Here is a 26,641-nt window from a genome sequence, read left to right on the forward strand (position 1 = left end):
CGGGGCCACTCCGTGACTTGCTTTCCAGTTTGTCTTTCGCGTTATGCGCTCCGAATTTGTCACGTTAACCTCGACTCTAAAAGGTCTCTAACGGACCTTTAATTCGCTCTACGGGTCTACAATGCACTGTGTTCTACTATTCTGTATGTATGCATTCGTGAACAGTAAACGTATAAATATTTATTGGTACTTAGTTCATTTTTCAGCTCGGATGCCGAAAGACAGTCCCAGAGATTTCAACATCTAGCTAATTTAACACTATATTAAAGGATGTTCAGTAATTTAGAAACCAATTATGTATTTGCTAAATATACGGTTTGGTTTCAAACGTTAATAAATAAATAACGAAACTGAAACTATAAAGTTAAAATTCATTTTGGTGGATGGTATTTCAACGGTTTTGAAATTTAAACGTTGTAGTAAAATTCAGCTGGCTCGAATATCATGAAAAGAATTTTCAACCAAAGAGAAATTTTGAAAACTAGTGAAGCATTAGAGCATGTTTTCAGCCTAATTTCGTTTCAGTTGTAATATCGCAAGAATATCTTATTCAGAATAATCGAGAGGATTATGCATTATAATTTTTAACTTCACATACGATTTCCCCTTTCTCATTCCTTATTTTATAAGCAAAACTTGATATGTTCTGGATTCGAGTGACTTTTCTTGTACTTATTGAACAATTTTGGACTTACAATAATATTTAAATGACAATAAAAGATCAGATTTATTTATATTTTGAAATGTGTCCTTTTTAAAGAAGTGAGAACTGTTTTTGGATATTTAAATAATCAATGAGATTGTTAATTATATTGCCTACTTATCGCTGTGTTGTACATACAACAAATAAATAATGAAAAATGATTAAATATAAATATCGACACATCATTATTTACCTTTTTTAAAATTATGCAACGTTTTCATTTAACTTTTATATTACTCAGTATTTAAAGTTGTAATCTTATATAAAAATATACGATCCAGTTTATCTATTAATAATTAAAATATTAAAATTAAAACTAAAATTATTAAGCTGATATTTGTTTGTTAGAATTAATATTTCAATCTAAAAGAACATTTATTATCTTCTTAATGTTGTCGTAGGTGACTACAGTCCAATGAAATGAAAGTCCACAAACTTGAATATTTAAATGTTCATTTAAGAAGATACGAACGAACGTATACCGGATCGATAAGATAAGTATTGTTGAAAGCGAGATACGATTGTTAAGAATTCGGTCATTGTAAAGTTGATACGGTTAACGAAAATTTATCTTGGATTATTTCTTGGAATCAATTTTTCCGTTTTCCCGCAAAACTCGCGGAACATTCGATTTATATCCCATAAAATTCCGTTTAATCCTTCCAGCCTTCTCCTTTCCCGTATAAATGGCTGCGAACCATTAAGCACGTCACAAAGATTGCAGCAACCGGTATTAATTCCCAGCCGAACCTTCTAAAGCAGTAAATCTAATTTATTGATAAAGTTGCGCTTCCATGTGTGCCCTAATGTCTCAGTTCACCAACCCGTCTTTAGCCGTAAGTTATTATAGATACTAAACGAAACCCAAATTGCTTGAGAATATCTGACAGGTTCCGCACACCGAATTAATCGTTTCCCGGATATTCACAATTTTGCACTTAGAATTAAATCATTTTGTAGATTTCACTTACCTTTCTATGAATCAAAATCACCCTTTTGCCAACCAAATTCATTCAATTAGTTATTTAAACGATTTAATATTCAATTCTAAAGTTCAATATGAATTTATATACTAATTCGCAAACTAATGCGAGTTCCATAGCAAATAATCAATTTTCATTAGTTATTTATAAAAATTTATTCAATTCAATTTAATATTATCCATTCACAATTTAATTTAATATGTATTTATACACCTGTTGGCAGCATATTACAATCTTCTTTTGGTGATTAATTGGTCTGCAGTAATTATTTATAAAACTTTGTTTAATTATTAAATTTTATACGAATTTCAGTAGGAATAATTTCGTTAGAAACAGGAATATCCTATTTGAAAAATGACTTTAAAGTGCAAAAATATGAATATGATCTGCAGAAGAATTAATTTGAAGTACACAGCCTGACTGTTAACAAACTGTAGAGAATAAACTTCTTTGAGAGTTTTTCAGCTGATTATATATAAATGGTCTGTATATACAGGATGTATGACAACAAAATTATATATTTTCATTTGTTCTACAGCGCATTTAACACTAAGGTTCTCTATTTAACGTAAATTTAATAGGGTACTGAAATATATTGTTTTAACTGACCAGAACGATTTTAGTAGTTCTAATTTCGTATTAATTATAAAAACATATCTTATTTCCTAATTTTTTTAAAGTAAGTAGAAAATAATGCTAGACTAATTTCCAGTCCATCTAAAAAATATATTTCTTTCCTCGACTCTTTGTGAATTTCTCATAAATAAAAATGCGTAAATTCAATTAAATATTCAAACAATTAATACAAATGCGAAGCTTAAATAATAAAGACCGTTTAGAAATTATAACGTCTCATGTATTCAAATATTACGATGGAAATTATGATAAAAATATTTTCAAAAATGTCTTAACACATGTTTAAAATAAATTTTGTTGAAAAGAAATTATGATTTTCTCCTAGAGAAAGAAATGAAAATTCTAACACAAAAGGATGAACCATCATATCGCACACATTGAAAACAAAGATTAGTATTTACAGAAACTTTATTTCGGTAAGTGAACAAAGTACGACAGCTTACAACGTTTCACTTGAAGTTGCGCAACTTCGTATTACATGGTTACGTGTAACATTAACCTCTTAACTAGTACTTAACATGATTAAGTGTGTTCTATTATCCACAGTTTACGTCTCGTCTTGCATATATTGTTCTGATTTAACAGCATCCGTTATATGTGTACCTTACGTGCTATTCTATTACACTGTACACGGCGAACAAGGTAAGGTGATTAACACTATTACAGTCCCATATTTCGTAGCGAATTTATCAAGTCAAAATATCAAATGAATTTATCATTTGTCTGTCAATGATACGATTCGCAAAAATCTGCAAAGTTAAGTAAGGCGTGAAGTTTTACGAAATACCATAGATTTAGAAAAAATTTTCAACAGCATCAAATTACGATCGATGCGTTGAAAATAGTTACAAATTTCAGAATGTTTTAAATAGCAATTTTCTTTGTATAAATAATTTTTAGCTATTATTTTTCTTGTTATCTAACAAACATTGAGGAAAACTTGTCTAACATGATTAACAAAGAATTCCATAGAAATATAAATAACGTAAAATCAACCACCAACATGTTACTACGATTTAATAACTGATTAGTTTATCATTTATTATGAGAAAAGGTAATGTTTCCTGTAAGTCGGAATTTGATGTAAAAATTAATTGTCACTACTCCGGGGTGAACGGTGTTATTTTATATAATTATATAATACTGTTTATTAATGAATAAGTTTCATACGATAATATGTCAGTCGTTGAATCGAGTGCGTTGAGACATCACTTCTGTTGTATTTAGTTATAATGTCACATATTACTAATACAAAGTATTGATTCGCAAAAATGATTTTCCACTGCATCGTTCGATTAAATGATAATCAATTTCACGCAACGCTACGATAACGATAGTATATAAATTTGGTATAAATAATAACGATAAAAATTATGTTTCGAATTGACTTAGAAGACAATGTACAATGTCACAGGAATTAAAAAGAAATTATAATGAATTGAAAATATCTCTGTTGAAATATCTATATTTTGATGAAAGTATCTATGAAAAAATATCTATGACAGAAGCAATTTCCATTGATTCACCGTGCAATTATGAGAATAATAAAAGTGTTCGCGTTACACTGTCCACCCTGTAAGTGCACGCACCCTGTTCTCGTTCGTGATTCGATATCATCTCTATCCTTTCATTTCCGTAATATGACTCTTAAAAGCCGAAAACTACTTATTATTCCATTCACACTTTACACCGGCCACTGATTCGTGTCTCACATTTGCTCACACGAGTTACGATTACGAATCGAAAACACCATAAATTGCGATGAAAAATATTACCTCTGGAACGCGCTGAATAGTAAATGAACCCTACGAGGATACAGAATACATTTCCGGGATTCGACGATATATTAATTACGACTTCGCGCTAGACGACGTTACAAACAATATTTTTCGTTCGATAAACTCTATTCACTCGATCTCGTCGAGCACTTACGAATGCACTGATCAACTCGTGGAATTATTGTTCTCGTTCGCCAGTCCTTCCGTTCACCTCTTATTCCGTACATATTCTAATGACCATTTCCAATTAACGACTGTTCTGCGGAAATAATTGTCCGCGCAATAAATGATTTCGCAACATAAGTAATACTGTAAAGAAGCCGTTTCTTGCATTTTGCAAGTTCTCCGATTCTATGTACACACATTTGTCCAATATCTTATAAATTGCAAATTATTATATTCAGATAAACACGGATTGCTCAACAACTGCTAACAAGAATTATATTGTTTTTAAAGTTGGTATACTTGCAACATAATAAAGAGAAATCAAATTTTATTAAATTGTAACACAATAACAGTGTAAAATTACTTGTGCAGAATTAGGTTTCAAATGATAAATAAAATATTATTTTGAATAGATTAAATTTAGAAAGATATTTTCAAAGTTTCTTAATCATCTTCACATAAATATAATGACGTAAGATTGCTATAGAATTGATTATTTCATATAAAAATAATATTTGTTCAACGACAAAATTATAATATAAAATAATAATGTGAAGAACTTTATACCTTACTACAGCGTTGAAAAAATTATTATTTTCCAACAACGCTCCATTCAGATATGTAATACGTTCCGCGTGTGTTCCAACTCTTCCTCCACTTATGATTTCTTAAATGTTCTTTCGTCATCAGAAAACGAATTACTCTTCCTGCGCCCACATTCAATATGCATGCATTCGTATGCACTCAAATAGTGACATCGCGGAAAAATCGTTCAGCGTCGTGATTTTTGTGCATACACTGACTATTGTAGAACTTACATCTCTAGACACGTTTTAGATAGAGCTTCCTCTTTACGTTTATACAGTTTAGTCCCAGGTTTAGGCAACACGCAATACCGCCAATAAAATCTTTCATTCAGGCAGGCTCGTCTGAAAAATTCGATGGTCCGCCTTGCTTTGACTTCGAATTATTCGAACGCAATAGCATCCAGAAAGGATAAAAATTTTTGTACATTTTGTATACTCGTGTACAGAATCATTAGTGTGAAACGGAATATCGATACACAAGGAGTTCGTCTCAGAAATGAAAATAATTTTAATTTTAAAAGCAAAATTCAAGTATGAGAAGTGTCGTAAAAATCAGAAACTTCTAAACAAAATTTTAAGAACGTAAAACGAACGCAACAAGATTCGAACAAAGTTTATTGTTCATCTTACTAACGAAAATAATTTTTAACTTTAAGAAGAAGATCCAAGCAACAAAATTTTTCATAAATTGGATAAATGAAGGAGCAACCAACGTAGTTAAAATTAATTTTTCAGAGGAAATCAAATTTATAGAAATCCTGAGGAAGACCTGTATAATTCGATAATCTTATTCCTTAATACTAATTTTTGATCCGTCATCCGGATAAAAAAGTTGCTCAACTCTGATTCGTTCGAGAAGAATTTTTATTGACGGTTCACGAGCGTCCAGAATGAAACGGTGATGAAATACAGCACCCAGAAACACTCCGTCTACATAGTACCTTCTCTTACTCGTATGTATGTACACACTGCATGCACAGTTACATAGACACCCTTATCGTTTACAAATATCAAAAGGATTCGCCTGATATTCTCGAAGCGAGGCTTCGTCACATTTCCCGAGCTCCTCGCGCGACCACGGCGTTTTCTTTCTAACTGCCGGGAACAGAGGTCGAAAGGCGAACCACGAGACTGTTCGCAAAAAATAGAATCAATTTCCGGGGCGACGTTGTCGAAAACGATTACTGAGCAAAGGGAAATCGTCTTCCAGCCACTTGGCCGATCGCAATTACGCTGCGAGCGTTTACACGAACTCGTATCTTTATATGACGATGCTTAAGACCATGGAAATTCTCTTATGGGATTAGAATGTTTTATTGGAAACCGTCTGTGCCGGAATTCAATGGAAAATTATGTTCCAACTATTGGTTGCTGACGTTTGTGGTCGGTTGAAAACTGTAGCCGTAAGCGCGCATACTGACTTACGAAAGCGCTCGAACATTTATCGTAAAAAAGTTCTACGAATATGAGATGTACAAATTTTGTGAAAATACTATTGGTATTGTAATTAGCAGAAAATCAAAGTTTACTATGTCAATTATAGGAAGAGAACAACGGATATCACTCTATATTCTTAATAACTTAGTTCGGTTGAAAATAATGTATATGTCCAAAAATATTGAATTTTTTTAAATATCAAATCCCTTTAATATTTTTAGTATTTTAAATTTTACTTAAGCATCTTTGCCACAAGAAAATCGTAGTCTAGTAAATAGATTCGACTATCACAATTACGTGAATAAGAACTATACAGTATTTATTATAAGAATATACTTCACGGATATTATAAAAGTATTTATACACTTTCGAAAATCTTTTTCTTGCCTTCTGTTAATTAATTTCTATGTACGAAAGTCAAATCTGAAATCGGCGTTGTTTCAACAGCTCCAGTTTTTAACGTGGCTAATTCGAAAGTAAACACACTTTTCGAATATCAAAATTTCTTTGCTTTATTGGCGAAACTTGTGCGACTTTTAGCAAAATTTATTAGACATGCTCGAATTGATTTTGAAGATTAATTACCCTATACAACTTGTGGCATCTAATTACCCTATACAATGGGAGAAAATACTAACTTATGATATATTCGTAGATCTTCTTTAAATGTTCCAATACTTTCGTGAACCAGTCTATATTGCTGACAAATCAAACAAATGATACATTTGCAAAACGATACAACTTACCAATTTTAATGACCTTAATATATGTTACAAATAATTTCCATTTCTGCAAACAAATCGTAATTATCCTGCTCTCATTATATTCAAGCTATCTGACCAATTACAATTAATTATTTCATTGATAAATTAAACTGATATGCTAAAACGAAGCTCATTCGTAACCGGGTTAAATTAACAAACAAAAAGATTATGCATAATCCTAAAGACATATTACTAAGATAGATTAGTTAGAACATTAACATTTACAATATATGTATTTCGCAATAATTAGGACCAATGAGACCAATCATGATGTATATATTAAAATACTGCTCGTTGTACTTCCAATTTAATCCTGGCGAGGTCGTAATTTATCAAAAAAAAATGTCGTATTATTGCGTACCAGAAGGACACAATTTAAACTTTGTGTTGAAGATCCCATTTTTGAGAAAAACTTGCACAATTACGTGAGGAAGATATTTTATTGAAATTGTTCAAGTGTGTAATCACTAATAAAAATACAAGTATTTGTTTGCGATGTAAGTAACATAAATATATGATACACAAAAGAAGTAGAAAGTACGCGAAACAGTCTAATTTCTGAATCAATAGATTTGCCAAATAACATTGGGAACGGTGTTCCGCTAAGCGCACGAAATATTTGTAAAGATCAATCATTCTAGATGCAAAGCAAAAGCATCTTTCTCACTTTTACTCGTTCTTCGTAGATTCTTATTTGCACAAAACACTGCGGTTTATTATACCATACATCATCTACATTTCGTCTGCTTAGAAACATTTATAAAAAGACGTTACACGTGCCAATATGAAATCGGCAACGACCTCCGTAAGCTTAAGAAATCCCGTCAAAGTGATTTGAAATCTTTCTCCTGAGATCTGCGCGAGACAGTTATCCCATAAATTAATGAATCTACGCAACTGCTACGAACACGTAACGCAAAATACGAAAAAACAAAGTCAAGCGAAACAATACTGCTAACTGCAATACTATTAAGTTATGTTGAAGTTATGTTGAAGTTATGCCCCAACTATAATAGTATTAGGTTCGTAGCAATAAAATGTCGGATTTCCATTATGTGTAAATGTTCGGCTCCTTGCTTATATTATATTATGTAGTTGTTTACGATGTAATCCGATGCAACGTCGTATTTGGGCGAAAAGAATGTCAGGTTACGTCAGATTTTTCGTCAATTATTTTGAGCTTCGCACGAGTACGAATACTTCTTCTATTCGTGTTTTTGATAAGCCGAGCTTATTTACTGAGAGGAACAGGACTTCTTTAAGAAAAGTGACATTTATACATTAGAAACTCGTTGGAAAGATATACCGAAGCGAACACGTTCTATTTTGACGAACATCTTTCAAAAAAATATACAAAATTTCATTCACTTAAAAATCCGACATTTCATATGCATCAACCTAGTAATAACATGCACAACATAATGATAATAATAGTAACAATAATAATAATAAGTGTCGACCTCGCAACAGCGTCTATCATAGATAAAGACGTTTCCCTTTGTCCATCGATGGGCCTACGAAGTACGCGCTACGGTAGGATAACGATCGGCGAGAACCAGGAAGTTTACTTCCACCGTGTCCGGCGCGATGTAATCTTTAAAAATGACTTCGTACCTTGGAGACACGCTGACGGTCTGCCGTATACAAATCCCACGTAGTTGCTGACAGATGAACGAAGAAACCGTGGTGGAACTGTCGACACTTATGGTCGTTCACTACCCGTGATGATAGTAGATCTTGCCCTGGCAGTTGCAGGTGGCGCCGCAGAACTTCCGTCGTTCCAGACCCTCTTTCGTTTTCGTATCACAGACCCAGGAGCCCATCGTCCTGACCAGTTCGGCGCAGTTCGACCATACATCGGAATGGTAGCAGGCGTTCGTGCAGAGCTTGTTGCGTGAGCAATGCTTCTTGCACATGCTGCACGGCTCTCCGGCCACGTACGGATGACCCAGGCCATTCGCGTAATTGCCGCTGCAAAAATTCGTTTACAATTCAGTGGTTTGGAAGCGATGCGCAGCCTGCCATGTATACGAGGGTCAGACGATACCCCATGTGAAATACCATTAATCTCTTAGCTAAGCAGCGTGTACAGAGTGTCCCAAAAATCACACGCAATCGGGAAACGAGAGGTTCCTGAGGTCATTTCAAACAACTTTTTCCTTTAGAAAAATTTTCGTCGAGGCATCGCTGATCAGTTATTCACGATATACGCTAGCCAATGAGAGGCGAGCTTCGGTGGCACGAGACTCACTCAAACTTCAGAGCTTGAATCACTCGTTTACTCGGTCGCCTGGCATCATCCAAACTCATTTCTCATTGGTCAATGTTTCTAGTGAATAACTCGTTAACAATACCTCGGAGATCATTTTTGTAAAGGAAAAGGTTATTTGAAATGACCTCGGGTATCTCCTATTTTTGGATTGTTAGACATTTTTTAGACAACCTGTACAGTGATTCGGGTATTGCGTCACTTATTGTGTAAAACATTGCGCCATTTTTTACTTATTGAAAATACACAAATAATTCTTTCTCCGTTTAAAAGTTGTCACATGTTTTATGTTTCACTAATTAACCGCGAATGTTAATGCAAATGCATATGTTTGTAGGAAAGAAATAAAATGGACAGAAATTTGTTTTCTCGTCAAAGGATTTGAAAAATATAATTTCGTTTTGCGTACTCTGTATATTGCGTATTTTTTGCATATATCCGTCTTATATTTGCACATTTCGTATATATTCGTGTAAATAAATTCTAATACGTTGAGGAACTTGGTTAGAAGCAGCAATATTTGATGCAAAACATGTGTATGCTACCAAAAAAGTAACCATCTTCCATATTGTTCTATTGTAATAATTACGATCAGCAGCATCATTAATTCTACACGAGAAAATCACGTTTTTATTTATTTCTAGGTTATGTTAAAGTTATTCTCTTTTTGTTATAGTTCTCTTTAGAGAGAACGATGGGACGTGCATTAAAGACGAAAAGAATTAGCTAGAGAACAGATGAAGTTTGTGGTTAGACTATAATTGACTATTGGCACGTTACTTTTTTTTTATTACCGCAACCACAAAATCAAAAAAGAGCTGCGAATTCTTGCAAGTTTCTTAATTCTAGTTTAAACAGTGTTACATTTTGTATAACATCAGACCCTCTAATAACAAGCCTCGAAAGTTTAGAAATGAAAAGAAAAGTGATGTTATGCCATTACGTGGCAGATATGGTACGCGCAGTTACGGAGACAAATAAGATATGCTCCATTTTGTTACCTGTCAATAATCGAGTTTTCAAGTTACAATGATTTTTGTCCCAGTCTTAGAAGGAATCGAACACTGTGCGTCAAGTCCCGCCATTGTTACCGCAATTTAATAGTATCAATTAACCGATATTCTTAGATCGCAGTGTCTGAATGCATCGTTATTACGCAGAGTTGACTAAATTAGTGCAAGCAGTAAAATCTTGTTCCAGGCGGTACGGTATCTTTTGGTCAGCATAATGCTTCGCAATCAGAACAATGCGGCTCGTTACAAGGGCAACAGAAGCTACATCTGATTCCGTTGGTGACTATCCATTTAAGCAGAACTTGTCTCGAATCCCTTACTAACAACCCCGTATTTACCTACTTCCGTTCGTTCTCGGCCGGGGCAATTTTCGCTTGATCTCCGAGACAATTAAGTAAAAACGGCTCCGGCCAACTTTCGCCGATCCTTCGGCCCGCCATTCTGACCATTCTTTTTTTTCGGCCGCGTGGACACGGTGCCCCGAGAACGGTCTTAAGCCAATTTCAAAACGGAGCCGCGGCTACAATTAATTTACATTTAGAGTATGTCTCATAGAATCCGCCATTGCGGCTGCAATCATCGCGAGGTGTTTTGAATTCAAATGGCCGCGGTCATGTCCGTGAAATTAATTACGAGATCGCGCGCCGCCATCGCACGAAGGAAAAAATATAGCTGCACACCGCCACGAGACGTGGTTTATTTATTACCCCCGGGGGAGGGTGCGGCGACTCGAATTAAGAAAATTAAACGGCCCGTGTGGTTGACAGAAGGCTGCTTGATTGTTCAACAGGTTATCTACCGGCGATGATTTCGTAATTTTTCAAAGCTAACAGATGACAACTCAAAAAGCTTCTGCTATATCAAAGCCAGTTTAGTAACTGTAAAATTAAAATTTACATTCTGGTGACATTCGGTTCATTCGAACATATTATAATGAAAATGAATTTTGAAATCTAGTTAAAAATGAATGTCACCCAAAGCATTAAAAACGGTTTTATTCCAACAGGTCATCCTCATTAACGTGAATCAATCATTTCGTTTGAAATTACCTTGTAGAAAAAGATTTTTCATCTGTCGCACTTGGAAGATTCTCCTGGCTTTCGAAAAATTGTGATTTATCTATACAAAGTTGAATTCAGCAAAAACCATTATTTTTGTAGGAATTCATAAACAAAAGATTTAAAAGATTAAAAAGAAATATATAAGGTTGAGATCGTTTTTAGTATAGCGAAATCATTTAAAATTTTATTAATACCGTAACTGTTCGTATAACAATCTTAAAAATTCCATAAAATTGATGTATTTAACTTAACTAAATCAAGCTTGCAAAATAAAGTTGTATGATATTAATTGCGTTTTCAACGGTTATTAGTCACGTTTAGGATCTGGTAGCTTCAGTGTTAATTAAATCAAAATTTCAGAATAAAGATAAGAAATTATAGTATGTTTGCGTAAAAATTGAATCTCGAAATCTAAATTAACAAGTCCAAACGAATGTTCTGAGAAGTTGTTTCCTTATTTTCCTTGATCAATGAATTTTTGTTTTACTACGATGTAATAAAAGCTTTGATTTTTTTCTTAACGAGACCAAACTCCAATGAAAAAAATTCTAAATGAACGTCACCACTATTTGCATGTTACATTAAAACGCGAATTTCATTGTTCCTGTGATACGAATTACACCGTGCAGAAATTATTTTGTGAACGGGATATTATTTAAATGTGACAAAGAAACAGATTCAAGCTGTGCCAATTTTACGGAATTTCGTTATTAATACGAGAAGTTTTAAATGTTTTTACGAATCGCTGTCGTAATCATAAATCACGGCTGAAGAACCAACAGACATTTCTGTGGAATTTATGAGCTGAATACTTCTTTACTTTCTCGGCCTAATTAGAGTAATTTTTATTATTAATTGATAATTTACTGTTAATTTAATGTTGCGTTCAAGTTAAAAAAGTTAAATAAAATGTATATCGAATTGAAATGTTTCTGGTGAACCGAAAAGTAGCAAAGAAATTGATTATTCTTCGACAATACCAAATTAGCTTGTAAAACTGCTTGTTAGCAAGTTTTAATGCAGCCATCTAATATCGAAACCGCTATTTTTTCATCATCGCAAAGGCAAGAGCCATGATATATAGAATACGATATTCCGTTTCTATGAAAATCATTTCCATACTAACAGCAGTTCTCGTTGCTCGAAGCTGTGGGCAACTTTTTAATCGGAAAACTTCTTAATAACGGTACAATTAAATCATCAATGCGCGTCCAGCCTTAGTTAAAGTAATAGAAGTTCCTGGTAGCTTTCTGATTGGAAAAATGAGGGAAAGACTTTACATTGTCGAACTTCTGAAAGCGTCTTACAGAGGTATGAGCGGTTTAAAATTTTGTTCGATTACGTCCAAAAACCTAAATGCGTTTTTTTTATTTTAATACTTAACACTAACCATACATCTTTATATACACATCGTGTTCATTTTTTGATAATATTGAATTTCGCGTACAAAATAAATGAAATGGTCACTTATATATTGAGCATTTCATTTATTATTCTGACACGTCTACAATTAATTAAACATTAACACAAAACTCGAACAATTATCATCTATGCCAAAAGCTTTTACTGTTTCTTATAGAAACGATAGTAACATGATTATAGTAAGCTATAAGTATTTTTATTAACCATAGTTGCATTTAAATACAGGTATTATAGGTACGTAAAATTTTGCTCTGTGATTAATTAAACGATTTAGCTCCGATTGTAATTAATTTAATGATGCAGCAGAATTTGTAATTGACTCAATGTCTGAGCTGTGATTGCAATTAATCGTATGCTGTTGTATTTGGATCGTCTCAGATTAAACTGTTTACGTGTGAAAGGTAATTATGTAATGAAGATTTCTAGTATAATCATGAAACATTGCTTTCATTAGCGACTACTCGCTTATGATAATAATAGGATGGTGAAATTCAATTTTCGTACGAAGATTAAAAGAATTTAAGATTATCTCAATCTAATTAACATCTCACAAAAGTTATTCAATAAAAAGAAGAAGATATCCTTTTTTTATGAAGAAAATTTTTATATTCCATAAAGATCGACAGTCTAATAATAAATAATAAATATCTTTAACGTGAATAAATAATTCATTAATTTATTTCAAACAGATCGCAGTATATAGCACGTATATGTAGCGTGACATTTGAATAATAACGTGAATAATCATACATGGCTGATACAATTTATTAATCAAACTTGAGAGTCAACTTGTTTATTAAAATCTATAAAGTGAATCAAGTTTTATTAGGCTCTGTGAAGTGTAAAGCGAGTTACAAAGATCATTGCTCTGTCAATAATGTTGCGTTCTCTATTTGTATACTAATAAATAATATTCTACTTGATCCCAAAGCAATTTATCAATTTATAATTTATAAAGCATATAATATAATGCAATTATAACATATGTTTATGATATTACAACATAATATATTTATTATATTTAATATACTATATCATATAATATAAATATATCATAATATGAAACCATAAAAATGGCAAAACAAAATTGAGAGGATTAAATCGACAGATCAAAGCAAGTGAGCAGAAAAGAAGGTAGAAGGAGAGTAGCTGCTAAAAATAAACGCGTTTAATTGCAACACATTATACGTCTGTGCAAAGAGGAGTATCATATATGTCGATATGAAAGAGAAGTGGTCCAGACAGTAGCTTAAGTAGTACCGTGTCATTCATAAAAACCGTGGATGATGAAGAGGACTGTCGGGGAACAAGATTTCAAAGGGACAGCGGAATAACGGTTTTATAAAGCGTTGAAAGAATATTGATGGTTTTTAAAATAAAATCTCGATAGGAAGGAACTGCGAAGGGATGAAAATTTGAAAGCGGAGAAGGGAGGCGTAACTAAAATCTCTCTGAGGGGATGAGAGTTTTGTAAAGAAATTGGGAGGGTGGAACGCTGACAAAGCACGCGAGAATGAACACGTTTCATAGTGCGGACAAATAACAAAACCGTGATCATTATCTAAATTTGGTTAATCATGTATATGTATTGATATTTATTCACAGGAAATGACAATTAACAAAACAATTAATAAGTTTTAAAAGATGTTATCGAATTCTACAAAAAATCAATAGTTTTAATTAAAGAAATTAATAATAAATAAGTTGGTACTAAAATTAATAATAATAAACCTAAAGAAATAATAATAGTAATGAAAAAAAAGTACAAATTTTAGAATCTCGTCAGTACTTCGTATATTATCTAGAATAATTAAATCCCGTGATCTTACTTGTAAATTTCTTGTTAAACCAAAGTCGATTTTATTAAAATCACTTTAAATGTACGTATCGTATGAGTCAGACTATTTTACTGCCAGATTTACTGCCAAATTTACTGCCAAAAAACACTGTTATTTCAAACAACGATATTTCTCCGATCCGTGCTACCAAAAAGATTTGTCTTTGTTCACACGAAACTGAGCGCACTGAAAAATCTCGATCATACATTTCCGACTTATCCTTGCAAGATGAATCACCACAACTCCGAATGTCTTTTAACACGGTATAATGAAAGTTAGAATGAGAAATGAAGTGAAATAAAAATAAGGTAAGCGAACGGCGATAAACTGGCGGAGCAGGTCTCCGGGTTATATCAGATTGAAAACAATGGATTTGACGGTATGGGTTTAATACTCGATCCGAGGGTGGACGTTCGCCGGTCTCGTAAAATAGTATAGTCGCCGCAATGAATCGCGACACTCGTAGGTCAAATGTATTTCATGGAAAATTTTGAGGCGTTACGCGATCTCCTACCGTGTACTTTCGGGGTCAATGTTGATATATCGCAAGCCTTAATCGCGTGGGAGAGCTCGCGAAGTTTGCAGAAGTTCCTACGAGATAAAAATAAAAGACCGAAATGTCTTTAGGCTCTCGGACTTGACTGATAACATTCTACTGCCGTATTATCACACACTTGTTCTGACATCACTCTCTCTCTCTCTCTCAGGAGTATTTTTATATTTTGACATGCAAATTTTGTCAATTTTATCAGCTTATGGGAACATGTAGTTACGAACAAAAGTTAAGAAACTCATTCTAAAATACAATACATGTTCTAAGTCTAAACAATGTGGCTCGAATTCTTTTGAACGTTAGAGGAATGAGAATATTTAAAACATGAGCTTTGTAGATTTTGTTAACTTATATTAAATGACGTTTTGTAAAATGAATATATTGTGATAGAACATACGAATTATATTATAATATTATAAGAATACTAATAATACTATATTATATATTATCTTGTAAACATAATATACTGTAATATAGTATATATTGATATGCTATTAGTATGAATTATTAAATATTTCCATTATTTATATATGCATTAGAAATGTTCAAAACTGGATTACATACTCGATGTACGCTTTTGAATACATATAACATCATCATTGATACTTATTTTCTAATAATCCATAGCTATACATGTTCAATTATACTTTGTATTCTATGACCTTTAGGATGTATTATCAATTATCAGTAGACTACTGATCTTTATGCGTTTATAGCGCATTCAGTTCACTAAATGTAAAGCAACATATAAATCAAGAAGGTCTAATAGTACTAATATATAATATTTCTGGACTAATGTCGCGTATATATATTTTAATTACATGTATATTTATTATTTTATCGACGTCCTTAATATTCTAATGTGTATTTATCAATTTATTAAGTTTATGTATACTTCTTTTTTCTTGTGATCTATGTAATTACTTATACACGTGTGCACTATCCTATTTATCCTGTTTGCCAAATGCTACTGTTTTATCCAACTAACTATTTATTTTTATTGTTATATCTTCATTTTTTCCGATCGCAGTATACGATAATGTTGTAAATACCTCCGGGCATCTGATATAAACCCGGGGGAACATGTTCCGATTAATAAATTATTATTCTATTTTCACAAGCAGCAATTTTATAATCGACGAACGATATTTTTCTTCGAATCTAATTTTTGTAAAATGACGTATGAGAATGAGAATTTGCAGACAGATCCGCAATCTGCTCGCCAGTATCATTTAAAATGAAATAGAAGTTTGTCAGAATAAAAAAATTTGTTCATTACATGTAACATAAAAAGTTAAAATTGGTCGTGAAAACCGAGTTCCCAGACCATTGTGGAGTGTTAAAAACTGAAACGCCCGGACCGGGGCGTTTTGTTTCTAGTTTTTAATAACGTGGGCGGAGCAGACTGTAATAGGAGCATGGTCCCGAATAGGGACATCTACCTTACGCGCATCTAATATTTCTTGAGCACGATACCGTCGGGAAAAAAAGATGGACGAAGAGTTTAAATTACGCGAACGCTTTCGTCTCTTTTTCTCTCTTTCTCTCTCTCTCTTTCCCGCGAGCTGAGTGCCGCCATAAATTTGTTTCTCCGCCACAATTTTCCAGATTATGCTTCTCCCACGGCCTTCCGGCTCGACTACGCGGATCCCGTGACTCGTGTAACAAACTTTTCGATTGCAATGATCCGCTTGTACACACAGTCCCCCGTCGGCCGCGGAAAGGAACTTTTCAAACGAGTGTACACCCTCCCTGCCGGCAATAATCGCGTCGTTATTTGGAATGAACGGCTTAACGGTGTCCAACCGGGAGAAATTGCGAGAGACACATCGAAGTGTGTCAGAGGCATCGATCAAAATTGACGACGTGATTGTCTAAGCAATTACTTCTTCAAGCAATCAACACTTATTATTAGGCGGCGGATCTCATCCATTTATAAGAAAAATTGTCAGCCGAGATACGGAGCAATGAAAACAATTAGAGAATTTTAAGACACTGTTACAGTATTATCGGTTTATTGAACTTATTAACACATTAAGGGCAGGAGTCATAGTACTACGATTTATGTCGACTGTAGCTTAAAGGTAGGAGTCGTAGTAATACGATATATCTCGACTGTAGCTTAAAGGCGGGAGTCGTATTAGTACGGTTTGCAATCTCATTGAGCAATCCATGCCCAATCCATGCGCACTTTCCATTTGTATTTAGTATGTTTTGTGGTTTGAAGCGTTACCTAGCATACTTTCGTCAAGATGCCCCGCCTTTAATGTGTTAATAGAGAGGACGCATGTCTATTATATTTCTGTTTTCTACAATCCAGGTAGAGGATCTTTCGTTCACACAATGATCCGCTGTCTATTTATTGTCACAGATTGACGATAATATATTGTTTAACAGTAAATCTACCAAGTCGGTCAAAATGGCCGACTCCACACTTTTTCTTTCAGAATTTTTTAGATTATAAAGTCTTTGTTCCGTCTCGGAACAACAATTCTGATAGAAAATATTCGACACAAAGGCTCTGCGAGTGCAAGAAATGTTAAAGCCATAAATCGGTCGAAGCCGCTCCTCCTCGGAAAATCCATCGGGCGACCGACCGACCACCACACGGGCCTACAAGCGCCCCTCAAACAATCGATCCTGATTGGTTCATTACCGGATCCTCAAAATCATATAAATATAAGGCATTTTGCAGTTACGAATCAGTCAGTCAACAGTCAGGAGCGAGAGTTAGCAAGAAGGAGACAGTAACAAAGTAGAAGGAAACGAGGGTGATCGGCAGTGACGGAGTGACGAACGAGCAATATCCAAAGGAAACAATCACCAAAGGCAACGAAGAGCAACGAGAACAAGGCATCGCTACAACCCATCTATCCAACATCCGCTCCGTCACATCCGAAACATATCCCATGTCGAACATCATTAAATTTCAATAAATTGTTAATTACAAAAATCCGTTCATTCCTCAATTATCTCAACACACGCGCCTTCGAGTGATCTGCGGCAATTGCGTACGCGGACTCGACGCAACAGTCTTTTATATAGGAAATTATTAAATGGATATCACGATTGAAGCATAAATTATAATACAAATAGCAGAAAATCTAAATAAACCCAGTCTTGTCACTTTTCCAAAGCAAATCGCGTAGCCACTGGTCGAGCTCAGTAGTTTTAATGTTAATAGACGCTACAATGACTCATATTTTTGTCTTCGAGTCCTTAAACATTAACATAATTAATTATGTGCTCGTTCAATCGACATTTTCCATTATTTTCGAAGAATAGGAACCAAACAATATTTAAACCCTTTGCGCTCGTGCAGTGATTCTGATGTGCCGCCTAAACATTGTTACATTAAGTTTGAACATAATTTTCTTACTATCAAATTTGTTAATATTTAAAAAATTGTCAACAGTTTATCAATATCAAATTATTTCAATATCAAAAACTACATCCGAAGTTAAAAACATAGGATTGCTGTTACAATGAGCGCAAATATATACTGATAGGGATCACGTATTTATTTTAATTATTACGTCGACTGTCCTAGATTTGTGCCCTCAGTTGTTATATCTTCCCAATTTTATTAGAAGTTGCGAAACGTAGGAACGGCGAACATGTGATTCGGCGTGGTAGTTTAAGTATGAATTAGCAAGGATAACATTTCAAAAACGTTGCTCCGTATTCGGCTAATTTTCTCTAGCACGATATTTGCTCATTATCCATAATTTCGAGCACGTCTAACATTTGAAGACGTTCATTGCGTTCGAGTCGAAAGTGGGCCAAATTAAACGAGCGTTCGCGGCGTCCGTAAACAAAATAAAACCAGTCGGACCCCGTCTAGATGTTTCTGAAATAACCAAACCACGGAAACCACGGAAAATAACAGAAATTCCGAAATGAGAGTACAGGATACATGCGTGGTAGCCGCGGAGGGAACGCGGACATGGTGCTCCAACTCATAGACGAGTGTATTATTGCCGTCCTACATTGTATCGCGCTTGCTTTACTGGCCCGCTTTGTGCAATTTCCTTGTTCCCTGACAAGTGGTCTTTTCACGGTTCGCTGTTGCATTACACCCTTTATCATTCGAACAAATGTTTCGAAAATCACGCAACTTTTTTATCGCCCGGAACCACCGGAAACTGAATGTCTCCTATAAAGCAGGTGACAGACCTTCCAAGATCTAATGCACGCGTGGTTGCTGTCAAAACGCATTTAACAAATTAAACGACGCGGACAACTAAAGAATAACGTACCTACTGTAATGTAATAAAACTTGCTACGACTATATATCAGCAATATAAATACTATAAACATAATATAATAATACGAATAAATAATATACGTTTATATTTATATTATTTGTATTAATATGTATAGTTATATAAAATTATATTATATTACAGTATACGTATAACTGTCTGAATGGATTCGATATGTACATGTACATTCGCTTAAACATTACACGAGGTATGGTCACCAATTATGGAATATATTTCGCGAGGAGCCTGTTCAAATCTGTTGAACGAAGGAATGATCGAATTGATACTGTATCCAAGCCACCCGTCATTCTCTCCTCGTGCACGAAGTCACATTTGAATCTATGGCCGCGAATTCCGTAGGAGAAATCCGAAAAGCATTTGAAAACGTCAAGAATGAGAAAAGTGCATGGCGGGAGATTAAAGCTGCACGGAATACCAGATCCCGCTGCCAGAACGCTGCCGACCGTTCAAAGCATGCTGAGCATTCACCGTTGTATCTTTCAATAGCGGGGTAATCTTATAAAAGCTCGCATCGCGATTGTTATTCTCCCGGCGAGCTACTTTCCTCCCCTCCCCCCTTCCCCCGCAAGAAGATCTCGCTTAACCGTCATAAAATGAGGTTCCCGCCGTGGGAAAACAAACTGCGATATAACGATGCGGGGCGAACAACGCGATAGAGACTGGTTCTTGTTGTGTAGACGCTAACCTGTCCGGCGTATGAACACGTTGGACGCGCGTACGCAAAACTTTAGTATTCACGGGTCATTGTTTAACATGTTTACTGCTGCCCCATTTTTGCGCGCTCTGTTCTGGCTAACCGAATTTCCATGATTCAATTCCTTCCACACGGAGAATTTTCTCAGATCATCTACTAACAGCTCGAACGTAGTTATTCGCGATGTAGTATTAACGCTATAGTAAATTTATGGATACGTTGGAGGATAATTGCTCCATTTAACACGTTGAGTGTCGACAATCGACCACTAAAATTGGCCACATAGTTAAAGCAATTTAATTAATCAAAGCGAAACTAGATAGTTAATATTTATCGTAAGGGGTGATATTAGAACTCGTTCGCGTTCGAAACATTCTAGTCAAATTCAATTTGTTCAACTACATTACAATAAAAATGAATTTTCAAGATTGGTCAGAAATTAGTGACACCCATATTTGGGTGACGCGGCGCTCAACGTGTTAAATAGATTTTAATAGATAGATCAGGATCATGGTTGAATTAATACAAATGATATTGTTAAATTTGGTCATCCAAATGAGATCATCTAAATATCATCTAACTATGATCTACTTAAATACAATGATCTCAATGTAATTATCCAATGTAATTATATAAGTATGACCGTCCAGATCACCTAAATATGATATAAATATGATCATTAAAATATAAAAAAAAACCAATATGTTCACTTCAATATGTAAATTTAAGTATAATAATTCAAATAAGATCATCTGAATATGACGATCACCTAAAGATAATCACCTATGATCATCAACTTTACACTGCTGTGAAAGATACCGTAACGTAAGGGGTTAATATGCAAACAACAATGTGGTAACAGCTTAATAGATATAAATGTTTTATTCCAATTCTCTATTGTCACATGTTCATTCATTGGATAGGTGAACTTTCGTAAGATCGTGATATTGTTTTCTACTGTACTCACGTGGGTGCGTAGTTGCAGACGTACATGTAGAAGTCCCTGCCGAGCGGACCCTTTCCACCAGTGCAATGGCTGACACCACAACCGACCAGGTGCGTCGTGGCCCACACGACCTGAGTGTAATGGCCCACTTCATGATAATCGTTCTCTTGATCGTCACCGTACTTGAAGTCTTTGTACTCCATGAACCACATTCTGATAGGGAAGTTCCTGGAAATCCAAACGGATCGACTGAATTACTGTACTGTTTGACAGTATTTCAACATATACCGGGTATGAATTTTTATTCTGCGCATCGTAATATCTCGCGTTTCTTTTTTTGCCGATAGCAATAAGTATGCTTACACGACTGTGTTTCATCCAAAACTAAGTTTGTTTTTCCTCGAGGCCATTTCTTCAAGTATCGAAAATTCTCGTTGTACATGAACCCTTACATTTTTAAGGTCGTAATATTAGAGATCGTTTAAGTCGTCTTGATGCAAACCTCAGAGCTGTCTAGGGATCAACGAGGAAAAAATACCGATGATTTTCAATACTGGAAAAATATCGCCTGGGAAGAATAAAAGCAAAAGTAAGGAAGGTGATAAAATAAATATCCTGTATAGAAATCGGACATTTTCTTTTTTTAAACAGATTAATAATGTTTTTGTCAGAGGACAGAATTATCTATCAGAGACTTCCGCAAGGTGAGAAATGTATAATATGGACTGATCTATTTTTACGTACACTGATTCGCATTTGTATTAGTAAATCTTTTGAAACAGAATAACTTTTTTAACACTTTAACGATCGGTCGTGAAAATTTAGCTCAATATTAAACTTTCGTTTCTGTTTTGATTTTATTTATTTTATTAACCTCGAGAGATATTTAATATTTGGAAAATTCTGTAGTAATATTGAAACTTACGGTAGTACAATCTAGCATAATTTGTATTAAATTATTCGTTACCACGAGAACCGATTTATAGCGGAGAAAATGAACAGACCGGCGTTCTTTAAACTTTTTTCATCCGAGCGTGCAACGAAAATTTATCATAGCGTTCGAGTCAAGAAGTCCGTGCCAGCCGATACAATCGGAACATTCTGTTGATGGTACCAATTTCAGCGAAACCATAGTCGATCGCCATGAGAATATCAGTTTCAAAATATATGCAACGTTTAATATGCAATTATTGCATTTCACTGTATCATTATTTCCGCGTCGCTCTTATGACACGAACTCGCTGTAGCGAATAATACCATCAGCATGATAATTGAACTACACGGCATTCCTGAAAGCTATGTTTTTGTTCATTAAACGCGTCACTTATTTTGTCAAGCTTCGCAACAATATGGCATTACTCGCGTAGTACTGCTTTCCGATACAAACTCTATTGACACTCGTCCATGGATTTTATGGAGTACTTACAACAGCTGCCCTCAATTTACGCGATTCACGTTTCACGGAGATTTGTTTTAAATAGAGTCTGTACGTATAAATTGACAAACAACTGAAATTATAAAAATTCTCGATATGCATATTTATTTCACGTAGTGCAAGAGGAAATAATTATGACATTTGAGAGAAAAAATCTTTGCTTTTTAATCGTCACAAATTCATCATCTCCATGTATTTGAAAGTTCGTCTTCATTTTGACTGTAAAATTTTTCGAATGATTTATTCTCAATATTTTGATTGCAAAATTTCAGTAAATTTTCTCTAATATTTGGACCAACGTCTGTGACGGTTTACCATCTTATTCAAATCACGTAAATTGTTATTGGGTATAAAAAACACCGTGTAATAAATGTTGTAATTAGGCTGCAGATTTTAAGCATTTATAACGGAATTAAGTAGCTGCAATGTAAAAGTTGCTATTGTTATTTTTCATCTATTAACCGTGAAATGGTGTTCACTGTTTTGATATTATTAATGGCGAGGTTATGTCATATTGATCTCGTATCAACAATGATGACTTGACGTCAGTAATGGTGACAAATTAATAGTGAATCAATTTGTCATGAAGTCATTACAGTCGTTGTAATCCAGAGTCAAATTTGTTATCACGTTACTATCATCATAGCGATACGGTGTCAATTTGATGTACGTCATTACTAGTATTACGAGTCAATTTGATGTACGTCATTACTAGTATTACGAATCAATTTGATGTACGTAATTACTAGTATTACGAGTCAATTTGACGCACATGGTTAACATGGTTAAAATTACTAATTAAAGAAAGTTAAAGAAAATTATTAATTAAAGAAGAATTTTTTTACTTAGTTTCTATTGTTGGAAATTGGTTCAGGCAATTTCTATATTGCATAAAAATCCGCAATCCATTTATGATTTTGAGGGACGGATATGTCCGCAGCATTCTATAGACAGTGAAACAAATAAAATAAATCTTTTCAATTTTGAGTTATTTTCATCCTTTATTTAACAAAATATGCGATCTCAAAATAACAATTCTTAGACTCTTCAAATTCTTTCCACGAATAACGAAGGCTAATCTAAACTTTTCCATGTGAAATTCATTGTCTATCTGCTCTACAAAGTGCACAGTTCTACGGATTGAATCACTTTATGCAATATAAAAATTTATATCTATATGAGAATACCATAGAATTCATACTTGAACATTCTACTTTTATTCCCATCTATTCTACAGAATGTGTAAGATCGACGATCTAATAATTTCGAATTTGAGACAAACTTTCGTGAAATGCGAACAATTTATGGGGAGTCATAAACCTGTTCTTGTGGAAAATATCAGACTCTCAGGGGAGCTCGACCTAGACTCGAAGTGTTAAATAATCCAGCAGATATGTGGGCTAGTATTGTTGAGCCTCGCAGCGAAGGAGAATAAATTCTGATGATGCTTTCGGTAAAATCGAAATTCTTGCTAACAAAGTTAACACTTGGATCGTGTAAATAGACAAATTGAATTGAAAATAGTCTTTGATCGTAATGCTGAATAATTTTGAAAGTTGTTCGCGAATCATTATACATTAAGAGAATGTTATTAAATATTTATGTGGTACATTATTGATGCATAATAAAAAAAAGATTACTTAATTTAATTTTTACGCTTACTGACTTTATAAACATTTATTGCCTTATCACAAACCATATTTTAATGATTCATTATAATAGAATTTTTTTTCAAATTTATTTAAGTTTTTAAATGTTAAATTTTGAATGTCTAAATTATATCATAAATTCATGTTTTAAATGTATTTCTCTATTAATATTTATACTTCTATATTTCAATACAATATCGCAGAAGAATTGAACATATATTTTTCAATATTTTGAGTTTAACATTTCAACATGAACCATGAAGAATCTGTACGTAATAGCAATATTAAGGCATGTGTTGCAAGTTAATGCTATAACAGTATCGCAAAACCTCGTTAAAATGATATTAATAAGAAATATGTGATTTGTTTTACGTTTGATCTTGCAATTTAACTGTAAAAATGGGCGAATTTCATATTTATATTCTTATTCGTTTTACAACTGAGCTGTTCGAGGTTCTATCGATCAAAATACAGCTAACTGAAATAAATTTGCATGAACTATGCCTCTGTGCTATTCAAATCGCAATATTGCGCGTTGATTGATAGGCGCTGTCATAGAATGGAGGGAAAACTAATTGTGTTTTTGATACCGATAACTTTAAATACTGACAACATGAAAAACGCAAAATTCAAAAAGTCAAAATTATTTAATCTGTGTTATTCGACTATTGCTTAGGCTCTCGATTGATTTTATTATGGTGTAAGAAAAATAATCACCCTCGATAAATTTTATATGGAGATATGAAATTTGAGGTTATTCGCCCAGTCAAGCGACCTTCAAAAAAGTGTCGGCCAATGACGTGATCTCCGACAATGCCGCACCAACAATTAACGGACCACGGATGTTGAAGTGGCACAGTTTTCATCCATCGAGGATGAAACAAACATCGTTTCGGACATGTTTTGTAAACAAAACCATGCCAAGGTTAATGGATCCTGTGAAAGTGATTATTGTGATACTCTTCGGTTTTTCAACGATTTTCATACTTTGCGCGACTAGAATGACCCTGAATTATAGGTCGCTGGATTCGTCTTAAAATCGGCAATAATGTCATCGAAAAAGAAATATACAGTTCCATTTAAAAAAACATCGATGACCTTGAAATCTCAAAAAATATGACCTTGAAAAAAAAAACATTTCCACCAAAATACGTCCCCCTCCGAACCAAACAATTTGTTTCTGAAGCATTTTCGCGTATCATTAATGATAATGGAGATATTGCACTGTAACACTTTATTTGCCCCACCCTGTATATATCAAAAAAAGAAACGTTAATTTAATAATTTGATAAAACCAATTCGTTTCTCTTTGTGAAAAATACAAAAGCATGTTTAGTGCATAATTAATGTATACATAAAGATAAATTTGTAAACATTGAAATGAAAAATCAATTCGATCGCAATGCTACAGATTCTTTTACATTTGCAATAAAGTAACAATAGTATGAGATTGTTTATATCCACAAATAGATTTTAAATCTATAAATAGATTTTACGGTGTAATAATTTTTTAGCAACAATTCGAGCTGTATTTTTTTCTTAGCAGCAATTCCTCTTATCGCAATTTGTTTAATATTTAACAAAACTATCTGTGGCATTGTTGTGATTTATTAAAGTAGTAGATTGTTATTATTGAACTTTTATCGGCTTTGGAAGGATCGATTTCCGAACAATCGTTCAGGAAACGAAAGGACCGCGCAACGCGGGTTAAAAACAGAACGCGGTTGCTTTTACAGCTGCGCCGGCATTGTTTTCGCCGCAAGAAGACATGAAAGTGGCATTCGCGACAATTGTTCATTGAACATCAACAGGTGGCTCCCAAAGGAGAGCAACGTACCAGAAAACAACCTATCGTTACACAGGAATAGAACAATAGCCCAGAATTCTGACTTCAGGCCAGACAGAAGTTTCTATGTCTGATCAATGCCAGTCTTTTCTACTTGACTAGGAATAGAACCGACACACGATTACGGGCGTTGATGAAACACGAACGGACAATTATCGGAAAAATATTTGTCAAGCGGTGAAAACAATGTTACAGTCGCGTTCTCGTAATAAACAAATACTGCAATTCTGCTACATTACTTTGTTTTATTTTGCGAGAATAATTATTCGATACGTTCCTTTCTTTCGGTTTACGCAATAAAAACAGAAATAACATATTTATTTATTCGAAACTGATCAATAATGCATTTAATAAGGTTGATTAGTAACGTCAGAGATCATATTTTATTGTTTAATGATTATTCATAACAGCGTCAACATTCGGTTAGGTAACCAGAATTTCTTTTTTAATGAGATTCTAAGATTCATACATTTTCTTTAATGCGGAGACTGGAGTAAAAGAGGAAGTATAAAATTAAATTGAAAATATTGAATAACAATTTATCATTTTTATATCTTCGCTATATTCTTCAATGCA

General features: G+C 34.0%; 1 protein-coding gene across 7 annotated transcripts in view; it reads right to left on the reverse strand.

Moving 5' to 3' along the window:
* Positions 1-2,712: 2,712 nt before the first annotated feature.
* Positions 2,713-26,641, reverse strand: part of LOC144474200 (cysteine-rich secretory protein 3) — a 224,041-nt gene continuing 200,112 nt past the window's right edge. For all 7 annotated transcript variants that reach the window (XM_078188851.1, XM_078188849.1, XM_078188850.1 and 4 more), the window contains 2 exons: positions 21,157-21,363; positions 2,713-9,024 (listed from right to left, as the gene is read on the reverse strand). In XM_078188851.1, coding sequence (XP_078044977.1) covers positions 8,769-9,024; positions 21,157-21,363 — 463 coding nt within the window. In that variant the 3' untranslated portion in view covers positions 2,713-8,768. The remainder of the gene's footprint in view (positions 9,025-21,156; positions 21,364-26,641) is intronic.

The sequence above is a fragment of the Augochlora pura genome, chromosome 8 (assembly GCF_028453695.1).
Source record: "Augochlora pura isolate Apur16 chromosome 8, APUR_v2.2.1, whole genome shotgun sequence".
Classification (NCBI taxonomy): domain Eukaryota; kingdom Metazoa; phylum Arthropoda; class Insecta; order Hymenoptera; family Halictidae; genus Augochlora; species Augochlora pura.